The sequence below is a fragment of the Numida meleagris genome, chromosome 17 (genome assembly GCF_002078875.1).
Source record: "Numida meleagris isolate 19003 breed g44 Domestic line chromosome 17, NumMel1.0, whole genome shotgun sequence".
NCBI lineage: Eukaryota > Metazoa > Chordata > Aves > Galliformes > Numididae > Numida > Numida meleagris.
The window spans coordinates 1,293,921-1,311,571 of NC_034425.1; the positions used below are offsets into that span (position 1 = coordinate 1,293,921).

At 45.2% G+C, this 17,651-nt stretch overlaps 1 protein-coding gene and 1 long non-coding RNA gene across 3 annotated transcripts in view; both read right to left on the reverse strand.

Annotated features, from left to right (window-relative positions):
• Positions 1-15,861, reverse strand: part of MYH10 (myosin heavy chain 10) — a 93,309-nt gene extending 77,448 nt beyond the window's left edge. For both annotated transcript variants that reach the window (XM_021415273.1, XM_021415274.1), the window contains exons 1-2: positions 15,517-15,861; positions 3,395-3,551 (exon numbers count right to left, since the gene is read on the reverse strand). In XM_021415273.1, coding sequence (XP_021270948.1) covers positions 3,395-3,551; positions 15,517-15,861 — 502 coding nt within the window. The remainder of the gene's footprint in view (positions 1-3,394; positions 3,552-15,516) is intronic.
• On the reverse strand, positions 5,196-15,509 carry LOC110407514. Its single transcript, XR_002443917.1, has 4 exons — positions 5,982-15,509; positions 5,622-5,802; positions 5,414-5,448; positions 5,196-5,308 (listed from the first exon to the last, which is right to left on the reverse strand). It is a non-coding gene; the product is annotated as an uncharacterized LOC110407514 (long non-coding RNA).

Genomic DNA, 17,651 nt, shown 5'->3' on the forward strand with positions numbered 1-17,651 from the left:
TGTATATCACCAGCTTAACAGAACGGAGCACTCCAGCAACGCCTAGGATGATGAGCACCTATTCAGATGCACACCTGTCCAGGTGCACACTATCAGTTCTGTTTCTGTTGATAAAAAAGCTTTGCTTTCACAACCTTAAATCCATAATCTTTATTTTGCTTAAGATAATATTAGGGCTCAAACAACATACAAACCCTCAGAGCAGCAGAAGCGTGAAGGTGATGTCTCATCATCTGAGCTCTGAATTAAAGGCATGAGAGGGCTCAAATACTGAGTAGCACTTTACTTGCTGCCCTTTACTACCAGCATACAAAAATTGTGTTTTAAGAAATCTTGTTGTCCAGACACAGATCAGGTCCAGGTTTCCTGGTGATCAGCGTAAACACATTTCACCAGCACCTGGAAAATTAGCAGCTACGATTACAAGAAAAGTAAACGTGATTGCACTGAACGGGCCAGGAAAATACAGCCAACCCCCTTTCATTGACCTAAATTAATGGTTAAGGTATTCTCTAAGGTGATGGTCATATTATTCAACAAAACAGCATTCCGATGGCTTCAATCCCAGTTTTGAATCCTAATAATTAAATTCCAGAAGTCAAATACTGGACACAGTAGTCATCTATATCAAAAGAAACTAACGCTGCTACAGTAGCAAAACAATTACTTGCAGTAGTACTGGAATAACAACTCTCTACCCCCAACTCACTCTACCTTTAGCATCCTTCCTACAGCTCCCAAAGCAACTACGTGCACAAACAGGCATGGGAACTGTAGGAAGAGTTTTATAGCCGTGCTAGTAACTTCTCAGAAGAAGCACCTTTGTCAAGGACTGTGCTTGAATAAGGCTGTGTTAGTGGAGACCACTGCTGACTTAACCTGAAGCGCTGCAACGAAGACAGCTAGCTCTTGGTTAGAGACCTACTTCTACCAGTTAAAAGCTTCCAGTGCAAGTTTTCTGTTCTGTTTAATACAAAGTCTAGCAAAATATAAGGAATATTTAAATTAAGGAAACTGAATTGTATCATCTCCTCAGCTATGAAGGAAAACTTAACTGTCCCTACCTGGCACATCCTGTACTTGCTCTTGTGCAGCAAACTAGTAACCAAGAAATAAGTTGAATATTGTTACAGTCTCCTATTAAGCATTAGTTGATACTCAATGACTAGATAAATTGCAATTGTAACAGCTCAGGTTATTTGCAGACTTCACTGTAGCTCCCTCGAGTGCTGCTTTGTTTACAGCAGGTCCCACCTCCAGGCTCTGCCAGCCAGGGCCCAAGGCTGAGCAGCACAAGGGCCACCCCTCCCTTGCACTTATCCCACTGGACACAAATGTTCACCAGGCGTTCTCATCACAGCCCGTCGCTGCTTCACAAGAATATGAGAAGCCAGGCAAATCACCAATATAAATAGTCATGGCTCGTACTTCAGGCAAATATCTCCGGAACTCTGCACCCCACCTTTCTCCTAAAGCAGAGCAATGTCTGAAAACAATTCACTGAGGACGCTACAGAACAGAAGCAGCACTGCTTTTTCCCTTCCTCTGGAGGTCTCTTCTTCTGATCTAACCCGATGAGGCAAGGACAGTTTGCTAAGTAAAATATTCACCTACTGCACAACTGCCAATACCTATTCCTGAGCTTTTACTTCTCCTTAGCAAAGCAATTGTGAAGGCAAACCATCAACAGAAAGTTCACTGCCCGATTGCAATCACTTGCTAAAACAAACAGGGAACAGTTCCATCCAGGTGAAGGATACCAGAAACACAGATTTAGTTAACCTTGAAGAAATTATTCTGTAATAAATCAATCCTGTTGCTCAGCTCTCAGCTATTTTCATTCTAATCTACGCCCTCATTCTTTTAAGCGAGAAGAATTCACACTACCGAAATCAAAAAGCAAGCAAGCACAGAAAGACATGAGCAGAGAAAAGAAAACAAGACTAACTAAACACATACCATTACATGAAAGCTTTTTTATACTTCATCTTCCAAATCCAGTACAAAATTTGTACATGCAGCAAGATCTCCAGAGACACAAATCGGGACTGGTGTGCTATTATGAACAGATACATAGAGAGCATCTGAGGATTGAGAACTACCAACTCTGATTTACATTGCATTGGATGACCTTTGTCTCAAGAATTTGCAATTTCAAAAGACACTGTGCTTCCAGTGCAGGAAGCCTTATCCACAAATCACTAGATATTTCTACAGGTAAACTCCTTAACACAACCCTAAAGTCTTCCAAGCAGGTGCACTACGAGGGGTCCCCTGATCCGAGTTGTTAGGGGCTTACATTACGGTCAAGAGGCTGTTTCTAGGGTGTATGAGTGTTCAGCAATCCAGCAAAACACAGACTGTAGTTTGTTATTAAGCAGCACTACAGAGACAGGTACAACTAAAGAAACAAAGACTAAAGCACTTGAAGACTTTCAAAGACAGGAAACATCTTTCTAAAAAGATTTAGATTTAAGTGTTTCGTTAACCTGGTAGTAGGAGCAGGTCCCTCAGCTAGCATGCACTAGGTCAAATGGCTTTTAGCCCACCTCCAGCATGTATGTAAGGAGTCCTGCAGAACACAGGAGGTTTTTCAGGCCTCTCTGCTACATGCACTTCTCCAGGTACAGCAAGCTGGTGTTTCTAGAACAGTAAGGCATCCCCAGGGCAAGCCATGAGCCGATACCGACAGTCCTGTTCAACAGTGTGCCAGAAGAGCAGCTGTACAAGTTCAATGCTCGTGTTTCTTTCAACACATTTATGTGTCAGGTTCTCATTTTCCAAAATTCAAAGAAGTGCCCACCATAAAGTTACTCCACGTTGCCACAGACACATCCCAAACCAGTTTGGTCAAAAAAATACATCTTCAAGGTTAAGTATCTGACTGCATTTCACTGCCACTTCAGATCATTTCTTTCCATGGCCCAAATGTCACCATTTTTACAGGAGTACAGAAACAAGCCATTACACCTCAGCTTCTCCCTTTCAGTTGCACTTTCTCATTCTCACTTCATTCAAAGCTAGGGCACTTACAACTTCTGACATCAATCTTATCTCTTTTTCTTTCAGAAGAAAGTATTTCCCTTACAACTTCCAGTGCCCCCAGCTGGCACAGCACACTTCCTATTGGCATCCATTTGCTTCTGTGCCACAGTAGGGCAGACAAACACACCAACGAAGGGACAAGCTCCGATTTACTTCTGGTCCAAACACTTAAGGCTCTAAGTAACAGAGCATTCTTTTTTTCGAGTACAAGAGGAAATAGTGGTTGTGTTAGAAATTACAACCTAGCTGGAAAACAAAACTCCTAAGTTTCCAAAACTCCTGAGTTTTAGGCGCGTTAAAGAGTTGAGATTCACTGAATAACTGTAAGCAGCAATGCTAACATCCTTACCTTGCAGCATGCATCTGTACGCAGACTCGGATATGGCATAGATGTGTGGTGGCATCTCGTGGCGTTTCTTCCCTCTGTACATCTCGATGATGTTCTCTGAGTAAATCGGGAGGTTCTTGTAAGGGTTTATAACTACGCAGAACAGCCCTGAATAGGTCTTAAAGAAAAAAGTTCCTGTTAGTAAGCATAGCATTGAATTAGAACCATAAGGAGCAAGACATTTTTCACAGGCCGTGTACTATTTGTCTTAGAACAAAACTAAGGTCCTTCTCGTTGAAGAACTTGAAGCATATGCTACACGCAGACCTCTGGTTTCTAGTCCTATTAAAAGGCTCCTTAATTACCTGCATTAAAAGTAATTTAAATAAAACAAACACAAACACAGAAGTGGAACATTTGATCTCTTTCCCACAGAGATTTAAGTCTCTTTTCTACTTGTAAAGTTAAAGAATTAAGGACACCTTTTGATGGTCTACTGCTCCTTCAGTAACACGCTCACAGTATTTTCATCTTTACATTTGGAGGAACTGGAATATTGACTTATCCTACAATCACCTTCTAAGAACTGTTAAATTAAAGGAACAGACCAAGAGCTCACAACAGAGGACAGTGATTTTATGTATCACACAACACAGAGGAAAAAAATAAATCAATCTACTAAATACCTTCAGAGTTATTGCACTGATACAGAAATATACATGGTACTGAAACACCATTTGTGGAAGACCAGACTTTACAGAAGCAGCAAGAGGACACTACATTCTTCATATATTCTTTAGCTGGGGCTGACAGTGGTCAATACAGATAGAGAGCAGAGACTTCATGCAAGTAGCAAACCCTAGTTATTTAGGCTAATATATCATTATTCTATTATATAACTTGGATAAGGAAAAAGCCTATTATTCCCAACCACTATTTTTGCTATCCTGCTGCTTTCCTACAATGGCATGTCTTTCCTCTTCGGTCTCTCTCAACCCCAAAGCAATCTCCTCCTGGAGACACTGCTCCTTCCACTCTCCCACCCCGGGTGCTGGGCACTGCAGACAGCATCCTATCGCCTGTTTGTAGAGCTGATACTGAACAGGAAGCATCAGAACTGCCACAATATCAAGAAATTCAAGTACAATTTTTAAATTGCTCTTTGAATTCACTCTCATTGAGGTATTTCTTTTTTTTCTTTTTAAAGGAAAATTCAGTGTGCATCACAAGCGGTACACAGATGTCCACATTTCCATATGAATGAAGTATCAAAGATGACTTTAGAATAGTTACATATCACTTATGTAAGATAACTTCTGTGGAGCAGAGGTTGAACTATTCTAAAGTCATCTTTGACTTTGACAGCTAGGAGGACAGGCAAACATGGACTGGCTGCAAGGGCTTTACTGAGCGCCAAAGGCAAGGTAACAAAGACAACTTTGGTCATTGCCCCCCCAAAAAAGTTAGCTCATGGCATCTCCCTGAACCAAGGCATCCAAGCCATTAGGATGGCTCCCACCCTTCCTAAATCCATCCCAAGTGATGCTTTCTTATGAAATGAAGATTACGGGAGATATTTTATACCAAGTTTTAGAAGTACATTTTAGCCATTAACACTGTTAGCATCTTCAGTACCATGGGAACGTTAGCAAGAGAGACCAGCTGTCATCTGACAGAAGCAGCAAGCATCTTTCTGAGTCGGGAAGACCTTGTCCTGCCTCTGCAAACTGTGAGAAGAGAGGGAATAGCTGTATCTTAGCAGACAGCACAGACAGCTGCCGGGAGCCTGCATAGTATTAAGCAGGTAACACAAGAGTCTTACTCCATTTCTTAAAAATCTTTTATTTGGAAGAAAAAGAGGAACTTCATTCTTTCTACACATCCGAAGGATCCTGGAAGTACAGGCAGAAGGCAATCTCTGAATTGAGCCAGGAGCTATCAGCAAAGGAAAAGAACTTGGTGTTACATCAGATGTCCTTACTGGAAAGGAATCTCTGCTTTGTTCTGATGTGCTGGGTGATAAGAACTGCAGTGCCTTACCTAGCCAAACATCTTTGGTAATAACATATGTATTTCTGAAGAAAGGAAACAGATGTTATCAGGTCAGTTGACCCAAGCACAAAGAACAACTTATTATTGACTCAACACAAGCATAGGGCCTTTGGCAAGAGGGCAGCCCCTCTCCAGCCTCCATTCCAGCCCTACCCCCAGCCCTCCTACCTGCACGGGTGCCCTGGCAGTAACTTACCAAGCAGGCAGTTTCTCTTTGAGGATAAGTTTCAAGAAGAACTGGTTAGTAACTGATGGAGCTCCCTGGCCAAATGCACTCACGGCCACTAGCGAGCTCGTGAAGGAGAGGGAGGCAGGATGGTTATTTTAACAGCGTGGTTCAGCTGACCAAGGAGCCAAATGAGGTCGCCCACACTCATCTACAAGCGGTACCAGCGAGACAAAGACATCAAAAAATTCACCATAAATCCATTTATCATTCCAGTATTCAAGCAATGATAATGAGAAGCAAAGCACACGTTTATCCACCCATCCTGCAACCACCAGCTGTGCAGGATTTCTCTGCTATGGACACATTAGATGACGAAGATTAGCTTACTGCTGACTGCAGATGAGATCTGCTCATGAGAAAGGAATTCCTACAGCCAGGTCAGCTCCCAGCTCTTCCCCCAGCAGATCCTCTGATCGCTACAGCCACATGAACACTTAGTGAGGCATAATCCAGTGGAGCTCCTTCATTCAGGGTGATTCTGGAACCCTTCACCCAGCAGCACCTGGGGCCCTGCTCTGTTTGTTACCGACCCAGCTCCACAGCCCTGGGTTCACCTCACAAGGATGCAGCTGTAGGCACTAATGTCGTACAAAAACAAACTTAACAAGCTTCCGAGCTCTACTGATGACACCTAACCTGGAAGCCTTTCCAGACCACTTCCCAGTACAGTAATTGCAAGGATCAGAGAACCTGGAATGATCCCAAAAAGCAAATGAACTATTCTCTACTTTCACCAATGCTGGTGTTCATTTACTTGGAGGATAAATTTGTATCACTGACCACTAAACCTCCACCATAAGGGATCTCGTCCACATGCATTACCATGAACCCCAGCATCTCGATGTCCTGCATACCTGTCACTCAGTTCACTCTCCTGCCCCTTCCCTGCAGAATTTCAAGCCACATTTCTTTCAAAACACCACTATGCTACAGAGACTTCATTTACTCGAGGAAAGATGGGACCAAGATCTCCCACAGGAGGAGGGATGGGTTATCATGCCTTCAGTTTGCAAGTGAAAAACAGGTTGAGATTGTTTAGAGCGTTTTGAAAAAGTTCTTTGTGACCAGCCATAGGAAAAAATATACACATTTACACCTGCCTTACAAGTGGACACCCTGCTCAGTGATTACTGCCAGGCAGCTGCTGCAGGTACCCAAAGCTTTCAGACCCAGACAGGGCAGAGCGATGCCCCGAGCCTTTGCTGCTTCCCAGGGACAGAACTCTGCCAGGAGACCTGAATTAGAGTCAAGCACTGCAGAGCTACAGCAACTGTCCAGTCTGGATGAGGAATCAGACTCCAGTAAGTTTCAGCTTACAGGTTAGGTCTGTATATTGAAGAGCTGAAGTATAGATGCTTATTCACCTTAGAATTGTGTGATCAGCTGCAAACAAGCTAGCTGCTTGAAATACATTTCTTCTTCACAGAGGAACAGGATACAGACAATATCAAGCAACAGCAACACTGCCCGCTGGAATGCATGCTCTCCAGGCAAGGCTCCAGAGACAAATAGTAAAGCAGTGCTCTGACAGTGCTGTATACAAACTCTCCTTCAGGACACTAATTGTGGCGTTTGAATATTTCCAGATGCTTACAAGCTTTAAGCCAGTAATATATCACTTAGTAATTTGGATTTTGGTATGCTATCCCAGACTGCAGAGCTCAGCCTGCTTGCAGAAGCCTACTTGAAAGTTATAGTATATTCCTAGCAGTGAGGAACCTGAGAAAGAGACAAACATACATATCCGTCAGGCACTGTGCATTATCATTTGTGCTCTCAGAGTGCAGCTTACCAGTGCCATATAGGTAAGAGAGAAGTGTTACCTCTCATCTGAACTCTTCAGACAAAAAAAGAGCTAAGTTTCAGCTTGCAGACTTCAGGAGCACTCCCTCTAACTGGTACCAGTGCTTCAGAGCACGGAAGGTTCCCCATGTGCTCTTTCCTTAAAGCCACATCAAAACTTCACTATGTATGTACCTCTACGGTGGCAATAGTGTCAAAACCTTTGTACAGCTCCCTGGCTTAATAGTCCAGCTTTGCAGTTCTTCTACCAAGGAAAATGCTCTTACGATGGCTAGGTTGGTGCCTCCTGCTGCAACACCAGAAGAAGGCCTCTAAAGAGCAGTTTCAGAGCACATCAGCAAGATGCAGGTCAGTTCTCTAACAGGAGAAATGGAACAGTTTGCTTCACTGCAGTACCCAGACTCGATGTTTAGCTGCAGTTCTTCAAATACAGAAAGTGATAGACATACTCTACTACTACACAAATAATTAAGCTGAAATAAGCATCTAGGCATCCCCGACTGTTAATTGCAGTGTAACCCACTAGTGTCTTGCCTAGAAAACAAGACCTGTATCCCGTGTTTGTGAATGTAGGGCCCATCCTCCAGATGGGAAAGCTGCAACACCACATCGTAGTTCCCTTGTCCAGTTTCACCTCCTTAGGTTACGGAGCTGCCTTTCACTCCCCAAACCCCACTCAGCCCCCTGAGCTTGGTGTTCCTCACATGCAGCCTTTCCCAACTACTCAGTGAGGAAACCCGAAACTCACCCTGTGCAGAAGGGGATGTAGCTCTTCAGCCTCTGAGGGGAGGAAGCCAGAGGCTGTGGCCTGGAGAGGAACACATCCCCCACCAGGCACAGCTGCAGCCCAGCCAGCATCTGGCACATCACCATCACCCCAGCCAGAGCAATTGGCAGCCAGGAACCTGAACTACCCCAGACATCTGCACAAACTGCTAGCTGAAATAATTCAGTCCTGCTGGCATCCAGCAAGGAGAGGTCAGAGACACCAGCAAGGGTGAGAGACACAGTGGGGCAGCAGGAGCCTCAGCCTGACAGAAGCTGGGCTGGACAGGGACAGCAGCCCTGGCTGCTACTGCAGCAGCTGAAGGGCGAGATCGCTGTGGGGATGATAAAGGGAACACATACACAGCTACTAAAGCAAAAACACTGCCCAAACTGCAGCAGAGCGTTGTCTACAGATGTTCTCTATAGCCAGCACTGCAGACAGGGAGTTCACTAGCACTGCACTGTCCCATTTACAGGCTTCAGCTTGTTTAAAAAGAGAACAAACAATGTAATTTGGCAGCACAGGTTATGCCCCGCTCAGACTGACAGCAGTGCTGCTGTGCACAGTGTGACTGCCCCGGCCATGCCCAGCCTGACCAGGGAAAACATGATCCCAGCTCACAGCAGGGCCAGCACAGTATTAATATCCCCTCACCAGGCTCTGCAGGGCTGCACAGCAGGGCCCAGCTCAGCCTGCTACGCTGCTGCAGGCACAGGGCTCCAAGGGCTGTCCTGTATGTGAGCACTCAGTTGATGAAAGGCGCTGTGTTACGAGTCCATAAACCAAACTACTGCACCTTTATAGGCTGCTATGCTATCACTGCTAATAGAATCAGAGAATATCTGACAAAAAGAGAGATTTCATGTATCTTCTTGCCTAGGCACAACAGATTTTAATGCACTTCCCAGAAACCTCTTAGATTTTTCTAGCAAAGTATAAAGCTACGCAAAACTCAACTTGATCACATTTATGAGTCTTTCCTAAATCAGAATTAATTTAAAAACAACTTCTGAGGCCAAAGCAGTACTCACAATTTAAACCCAGCACCTCTGCATGTTACTGAGTACCAGGGCCCACACAACTGCTTGGTGCTGGGAAGATGAAGCAAAGGCACAGACTCAAGATTCCTGCAGGTCCTGTTGTTACCAGTCTGTAACTGAGTGATCTGAAGTACTCCCAGCTGGACCAGCACAAAAACTGAAACAATTAGAACACAGCAGCTTATATAATAACACTGACTGCTCCAGGTTATGCTCTGGCCTCACAGGAACAGCGGCATAAGAAGAAACGGGTTACAGACAGCTTGAGACCTGCCACCCACAGCAGGCCCAGGAGCTGGGGGCTGCACCTCATTCATCATTCTTTCCCCTGCCCCAATAAAATGGAAAGTACAGGAAAAGAAAAATCGAAGCAGCACAGAAAAATTGAACTGCAGATCAATTATGTAGGTAATACTTGTAATTATGAAGTATCAGCCAGGGTGTTTGTAACCACGCAATAGTGAGCACATTTTCTTCTTTGCTGGCAGGAAAAAAAAAGTGTATACAGAGAGCAATAATTAGCAGGAAAGCTCCAGCAGCCCTTGGAGTCGCACAGTTTCCAGCCCTTTTGGAGAAGTCTTTGCTAGAAGGAAACTGAGTGGTGGGTGATGAAAATGATCCATATTTTGAGTTCAAAAGACTTCAGAGCTGAATCTCACCCCTTCCTCCAGGCCTCAGCACCCTGCTGTTCCACTGCAGGAACAGCAGAACCAGGCTAACACAAAATGAGCAGAATTTCCCAGCTACTTGCTTCAATCCTTTGACCAAACGAGGTCAGGAAGCAGTTAAGCACTTATTGCCATGACTTAGGGGGTATTAGTATGCCACACCAACTGTGGGCAATGACCTCTCTCTCCAGAAGAGCAGGGAATAGAGCAGAACACACGGCAACATATTTTGAATTTTTTTTTTTATAAACACTATAAGATAATGACCACCAGTCTTTATGGCAGACTAATGAAACCCAACAGTGAAATGGGCAATTCCTTCAATCCATCCTAGCAGGCACAGGAATGGGAACCTTAGCACAAGCAAGATGCTTCATGACCTGCAGTATCTCCCTTCAGTTAAACACCAGGACTCCTACAGAGCCACTGAGCAGACAGTTAGCCAGCTTTCCAGGAGCTTCTCAGATATTAGCCTGCATTTATCAGTCAAATTCAGCCCTGCAACTCGGATGTGACACTCAGCTTTCTTCTCTCCTGGCAAAGCAGGCAGGCGTGTCAAACTCGTGCAGGCTCCATACTGCTCAAGTTCACTTGTGCATACAGAAAGAGCCCATTAACTTTAACAAAATACGTGTTAGCAAGTTGGGCATGAGGTTCTCTTCTTCCCTTCTATTTTCCATTAATAAGAAGTATTGAGACAAAAGCAGAACTTCATATTGCTGGGAAGTTTCATCCAGTCCTATCTCAGGAGCAGTACAGTCACTAGCTTGTTCTTTCCAATTCCTGCCCGTGCTGCAATGCTGCAAACAACTCACCTTCCATCCACCAGAATGGAGGCATTTCCATTCTGGATCTCTGCAGTCAGCTGCATTTTCACATACTGAAATGCTTCCGAGCGACTTAAAAACTCAAGATACTACAGAAATTGCATCCAGAACGCTGCCTACCAAAGCACTGAAACACTTCAAGCGACCACGAACAATCCTGATCTCTGCTTTACACAGTTCTCCAAGCGACACAGCACGCTTTGAAATTCACTTCAATTCAAAGTTCAGGAAAAATAAAATAAAATTTTGCTCTGAGATGAAAGGACTCCCAGCAGTGTGATGACTACTCACCAGCACAAGCCCTCCTTCTTCCAAGTGCAGACAGAAGAAACCATAAAAAAAGAAGAAACCACACATATATATGCCAACAGTTCTCTGCTTCCTATCAGCCATGAGTCAAACTGGATAGCAAGGTCTGCATAGCTATGTTCAGAATTAGGTTTCTAAGATGACTGCATATAATCTATATATAATCTTTCTAAACAGCGATATTTAAAGCATTGTTGATGATGAAGCACACAACTGAAGATGGAGAAAATGCTTCCTCCTACACCAGAAACTCCTCTGGAGCATTATTTGTAGCTCTTCATCAAAGCAGCTCTGTATTTTCCCCTCCATATTATCAAGTGCAGCATCTCCTCTCCTCACATTTTACTTTCAGACTAAATTCTGCTTTCTTGGTGACCTCCCCTGGCAGCCCCGTCCCTCCCCACCAAGCCAGATGCCCATTTCAAATATTTCCCTTGTCTCAGGGATACAAAGGAAGGTGACAGATACAGCTCTGACAGCCAAAGCCCCAGCCACTGCTCCGAAGCAGCAAGCTGACACCATAGCTGTCTGAGTCACGAGGGGCACGGCTCCTGAACCTCCCAGCTTACAGCACAGCAGGACAATAAGCAAAGAGCAAATTCCTACATTCAAACACCATGCTGCACTGTGGGGATCTCAGAAGCTGCCTCACAGGGAACCCAGAACCTCATGAAGCAACGAGGCAACCAACCTGCAGTTTGCTACAAAGCATTGAAACAACAGAGGTCTAGAGAACTCTGCAGCATCCAAGGCTGGTAGACCCTTACAAGTGATTCTTCCCAGTGGACACCTCTATTTTATCATTGAAAGATTTCCCCTCAGCCCAACCCCTGAAATCACATCTACCTGACATGACTTCGATAGAAACGATGATCTAGAGCTGGTAGCAAGAAGTCCTTACAAGACCTGCATGTAAAAAAACTACTGCAAACATGAAGATGTTCCCTCACTCAAGCTAAAGACCCAAAGCTGGTGACCAAAAGTAGAGTCCTCCCTTACAGCAACATCCCCAGAAGGCATTGAGAACACAGTTCATCAGGCACAAGGACACTGAAGAACTGGCACATAACCAGTCTGAGCAAAGTGCTATTGATCCAAACCTTCCCAACAACCTCTCAGCACTCGGGTATTCCCCCAGGTACCCTCAAAACCAACTGCCTCCAGCTTTTGATCTACACCAATGAGGGATGCTACTAATTACAGGCTGGGGTTAAGGCTGGCCATTCCAGAGCAGAGCAGGCAGCCTGGAGTATCAGTGACCCACATGATACAACCCCACCACAAGAAGTGTGGATCTAGAGAAGCATAAAATGTGGAGGAAAAAAAAAAATCAACTACTATATCCAAAAAGAAGTCAAAACTCCACCAAACATAGAAGGAATGAGGGGAAAAAATGTGGGTAAGGGTTACGCCTTCTTAAAATCTGCATGAGCACAGATCATCAGGGGAACTTGAGACTGTGTGGGACCATGCTTAACTGTCAGTGGCCTAAGGAGAAAAGTCCATGTGCAAGAAGCCATAATGACAGGTTTGCCCTGGTTTTGGTGTGAAGATAGTACACTTCAGAATAATTTGCAAAAATATTATGTTTTCTCTAGGAAAGATATTTTAACATTCTTCAGCTGTGACAAAAATAAACCTTACAGCAAGAAGCAGAACAGGTGATGTTAAAAATGGAGGAAGAAATGAAGTTATTTTGTCTCCTCCACAAGACTGGGCTCCCCAGAGTTTACGCTCCAACCACTCTTCCCAGCAGATCCTGTACAAGCCCTGCTACCTTTTGTCTTCTGTGTCGTCACGAAGAGACCAGAAGTAAAGACAGGACCAAGTACGGACAACATGCTTTCACAAGCCACCAGTCTCCAGTTCTCCATTCACATTCATCACCCACAGCACAGCAATAACACAACTCAGAGGCCAAGATCGTGCCACTGGACAGATAACAGAAATGCTTCAAGTTCCAGAACTCCCCACCAACCCTCCTCAGATGCTGCACGGAACTCTTCTCGATGAGACAAGCACCAGTGCTCAGCTCACACAGCTTGGCGCCAGCTGGATTTAGTCAAGTCTCCCTGCTGCTCCACTAGTTTCATTCTGAAGAGGTAAATGATAGATTACTAGACTTGCCAGTCACATTTAACAGCTTGTTTCCTTTCTAGGGTCTGAAAGGAAGTAACTCGACTTCAGTGGACAGTCTCACCTTCTTCCTAGAAAGGCAACTCTGTATGCTACCAGTTAGGAATTAATAGAAACCACACCAGATTCACCATCGCTATCTTAACCATTCGAGATCAGCACCAAAATGAATGTCAGTTTGGTTATCATCAGAGCATCTGGGAACCCAAACATGCCTTTAACCAATTCTTGCCACATCCAGTTTCCTATAACTCACTTCATCAGCTCTTAACTCTGGCTCTTTACACCAGACGCACATCAGCAGGTTACCAGGCAATAGCAATGGCTCCTGGGTGTGCAGTCAGCAGCAGCAGTGCAGGTGCAAGGCTGAAGAAACACAGAGATCCTTGATAGAGGCCAGAACTGCACTAAAAACCCCATCAGCATAAGCTGCTGTTGAAATTTCTCTGTGGCCTGCTTTCCTTGCCAATATTCAGCCTCCAACAGTACTCATAACTGTGGTTTCCCCCCCACCCCCTCCACAAAGTAAGCGGAGTTTTAACTTCAAATAAGCCGTTATTCCAGACGCATAGATACACACTATTCTTGGTAAAAGCAGCATCCTCCAGCAATGCTGCTGTGGCTCAGACCTCCAGTTAAGGCCAACAAATCCATTAGCTTCTTGATCCCAACCAACTTCCAGCACGGGGGCGGGGGAGGTCACCACTAACATACGGATGCAGTAATCCTCCTATGTGACAGCAGGCCCTCGGTGCCAAGGAACCAAGTTCCAGAGCCCACGCCTCCACAGATCAAGCGCGAAAACAGAAAGCACCTTTTTGGGAAGCAGGAGAGGGGAGGAAATAGAGGTAAGCTACTTATAGGCTACCACAAACTCCAGTGGATGATAAGCTGGCCCCTCACCAGACAGAAAGGTTTTTAATTTGTCTGCAGTAACACAGTAGCACATTTGCCTACAGGGAAGAGGGACAGGTTCTCAGGACCATCCTGCAGAAGCATTTGTGGTTACATTCACCCTGTGGAGTCTTCAAGCATCCAAGCAAGCACCAATCTAAGGTCTACATCTCTTAGCTCTCACTATAATGAAATACAGGTAGAGAGGATGACTTCCATAGCTAGCACTATGACTGACATATACACTGAATATTTGACTTATCAACTTGTTTACTTTTAATTTTCAATCCAGTCCTTACTAATTATCTATTTAGTTTACTTATAAGCTTAGAAGAAGCATTCCAGAAGCATTTTTTTTTTTGCTGAGCTCTGCTCTAAGTCTCTTTGTGGAAGGCCTTGGAATAGAAAAAAGCAGGAACCCCACACAGGAACTAACACGGAAGCACAGGTACGAAGAGTTTTATTAAATCTAAATATTACCACGGGTCCACTGATACCTAGATGGACAGGAGAAACGAGCCAACTAACTAGTGGAGCTAAATAAAAATGGATTTAAGCTTTAGAACAAGCATTTGTTGAAATGAGCCAAGTATTTAAGCAGATGCTCCAGTCACTTGAGATAGAAGGCCTGCTTGTTGAGCCCGAGTATCGCCAAGAGCCACAAGCCACTGTGCAATCAGTGCACCAAGAGACAAGGAGCTGCTCTGAACTGCAGACACCATTCAACGTTGTTCAAGGAAGAAGCAGCACCAGTGGCTTTGTGATTTCTGACTCAAAAGAAAGATGGCAATAAACCAGATCTTTCAATTAGCGCCTCGAAACCGCTGAGAAAGAAAGCTTTATCTCATTGGTTTATTTCGAGCACTTGAACACATTCTTTCCTGGCCCACTGAGTTGATATTAGGCATTTTGCATTCCTAGCACTTTCCAGCTTTTAATTCGCCTCTTATTACCATTTTTAATACACAGCAAGTTAAAACAAGATACATGTTTATTCATACGAGCAATTAAAGAGCAGTTATTCAGCAAAGTTCGGTTTTGTAATCTCTCAGTTCAAACAAGCCATTTGATACTATTCACTGTATCAGTTAAGCATGTCTGAGGCAAGAGCTCTAATGAGCCGCATGAGCTAAGCACCCAGAGTTGCCATTTAGCATTCTATTTTTGAAAGATGCTTGCAGAATTATTTCCATAGGAGAAATTTTTATTATTTGTTTTATGACAACAGAGTTCCTGACCTGCACGCAGCACGGAAAAAGACACTGGACTAATCCAAATGCAAAGGACACGAAGCATTTACGTTATCAAAATCAGAGGCAAGGCCCGCTTCCTCCATTTCAAATAATGGAAGGAATGGCAATCAGATAAACTTTAGCTGAATTAGCAACCGTAATGAATCTAGTAATTAGTACTTACATAGATGAGCCCAGAGTAATAGCGATCCTTTAAATTATGCAATACAGAGGCTTCATTTAAACAGGTTAATTCTGCCATGTCTTCCACCTTTGAGAACTTGGGGGGATTCATCTTCTGAATATCATCTTTATTGACTAGCGCTTTCTTTCCATTCTCTGCCAGTTCAACCAACACTTCATCCCCCTTTTCCTCTTTGATGCTGGCTGCCTCAAAACCATGGCGCTCCGAAGGAATCCACACCAACTTCTTAGCAGTCCAATCAGCCTGTGTGGCAGGGTTGTAGATGACAGCCCTGTCCACAAAGAGGTATCTCTCGGGATCTTCCTGCCCAGATCTCTGCGCCATTGTGGGAAGCGAAGGCGTCCACTATCAGTTACCCTGTGCATTGCAAAGGAGAAAAGCAAGAAGCATGTTACGTACTGGACTCTTACTGATGAACGGAGCTGTGACACCAATTCAGCAGTCTGTCACCAACACGCGCATCTTCCCTTGGGTGATGATACACTGTGAAGGCTTTCCATAGCACGAAACCCTCAGGTAAGGCTTTTCCATAGCATGAAACCGCCATACAACTGGGAGCCCCTGTCCGCAGAGGTCCTCTGAATAATTAAGTCTCTGCACAGAAGGCAGTGATCTTTCACATATAATCCCAGACCCACTACAGAAAGAGCAGCATGAATTGCATCTAGTTGTACACCAGCTAGAGAGACACTGCAACAATAGTGGGAACCGTAAGAAAAATATGCATCTATCTTCTGAGGTTAAAAAAAAGGAGGAGTGATTTTAACATAAGCTTACCAGTAAGCACAACTTCCACCGAATAACAAGTATTATACATATATAACATTCAACACATAGCTAACTACAGAAGAGCAGAATGAGTGACACCAGGCCCTTTACTTTAACAAATAGTTGACTTTCAACTACAGACAAGAACTTCAGAAGCTCCAACAAGCCTTCAAGCTCATCACCACCCTAAAGCTCTAAGACTTTCACTTTTACAGCCCGCTTCTGTTGCCAACTGTGAACAAATGACGTTACCACACTCAAAAAAATAATGATGTCTAGCTCTCAAGTTTACCTCGAGGCACAAGATGCAGTGAGTTGAGTACTGATGTTGGATTTTCCAGCAGCTTCACAGATTATTTGAAGGTGAATGGAAAGCTGCTGGTAGGAGCTGCTGCACGCTCATTTTATCTAACTGCACCCACTGAACAGAGGCCACTGCACCCTCAGTTTGCAACACTGCCACATCCAGGGCTCCTGGACTTTGCAGTTCTATCTACGACTGCCCAAAGAGCAACAAGGTCAAGACACCCAGCACCCAGATGACGGGGTACGATGCCTGTTTGTGCACTCCCACTCTTCTGATGGGGAATATGACCTGAGCACACGGTAACCTCTGCCACCAGGTGAGCTGTGAAAGCAAGGAAGGTTTTGCAAACCACATTCGTCATCACACTATGGCACGCACATGCCGGCAGTTTGGCAACGCATTCACCCTCAGAAGAACGTGTAATTAAGCACAATGGTTGTATCTCCATCCGCAGCAAGGAGGATCGTTACACCGGCCAACCTCAACGTAAGGCAAGCGTGAAGTCACCGAGCCCTCGACGGAGGAGCAGACCGTTCACTCCAGACCGTCTAATTCAAACCCAGGGGCGATGACTCAACATTTAAAGTATTCCAGAAGAGCCTCCGCGAGGAGAGCCCGGCGGAGAAAGGGAAACGCCGAGAGGACCCCGTGCGCAATAGCTGCAGCCCTCAGCCAGGAAAAAGCAGCGAGGAGCCAAGGACACGCGGCGATGGGAGCCCCCGGCGGCCGCGGCCCCGCACCGCCCGCACAGCCCGCCGGGCCGGAACGGCGCGATCCGCGCTGCGGGGACACGCGGGGTCGGAGCCGACAGGAAACGCAGCGCGGGGCGGCCCCGCGCCCACCGCCCCGCGGCGCCGCACACAAAGGCTCCCGCGCGGGGCCGCGCTGCGAACAATGGCGTGTACGCGGAATACCCAAATGAGCGCGTTTCCCACGCGGGGATCCGGCGCTGCCAACGGGAGAAAAAACGAAGAAAGAAAAGAGAACCCCTCCGGCCCCGAACAAAAGGGCGCGCGCCGGGGGCCGGGCCGTCCCCGGG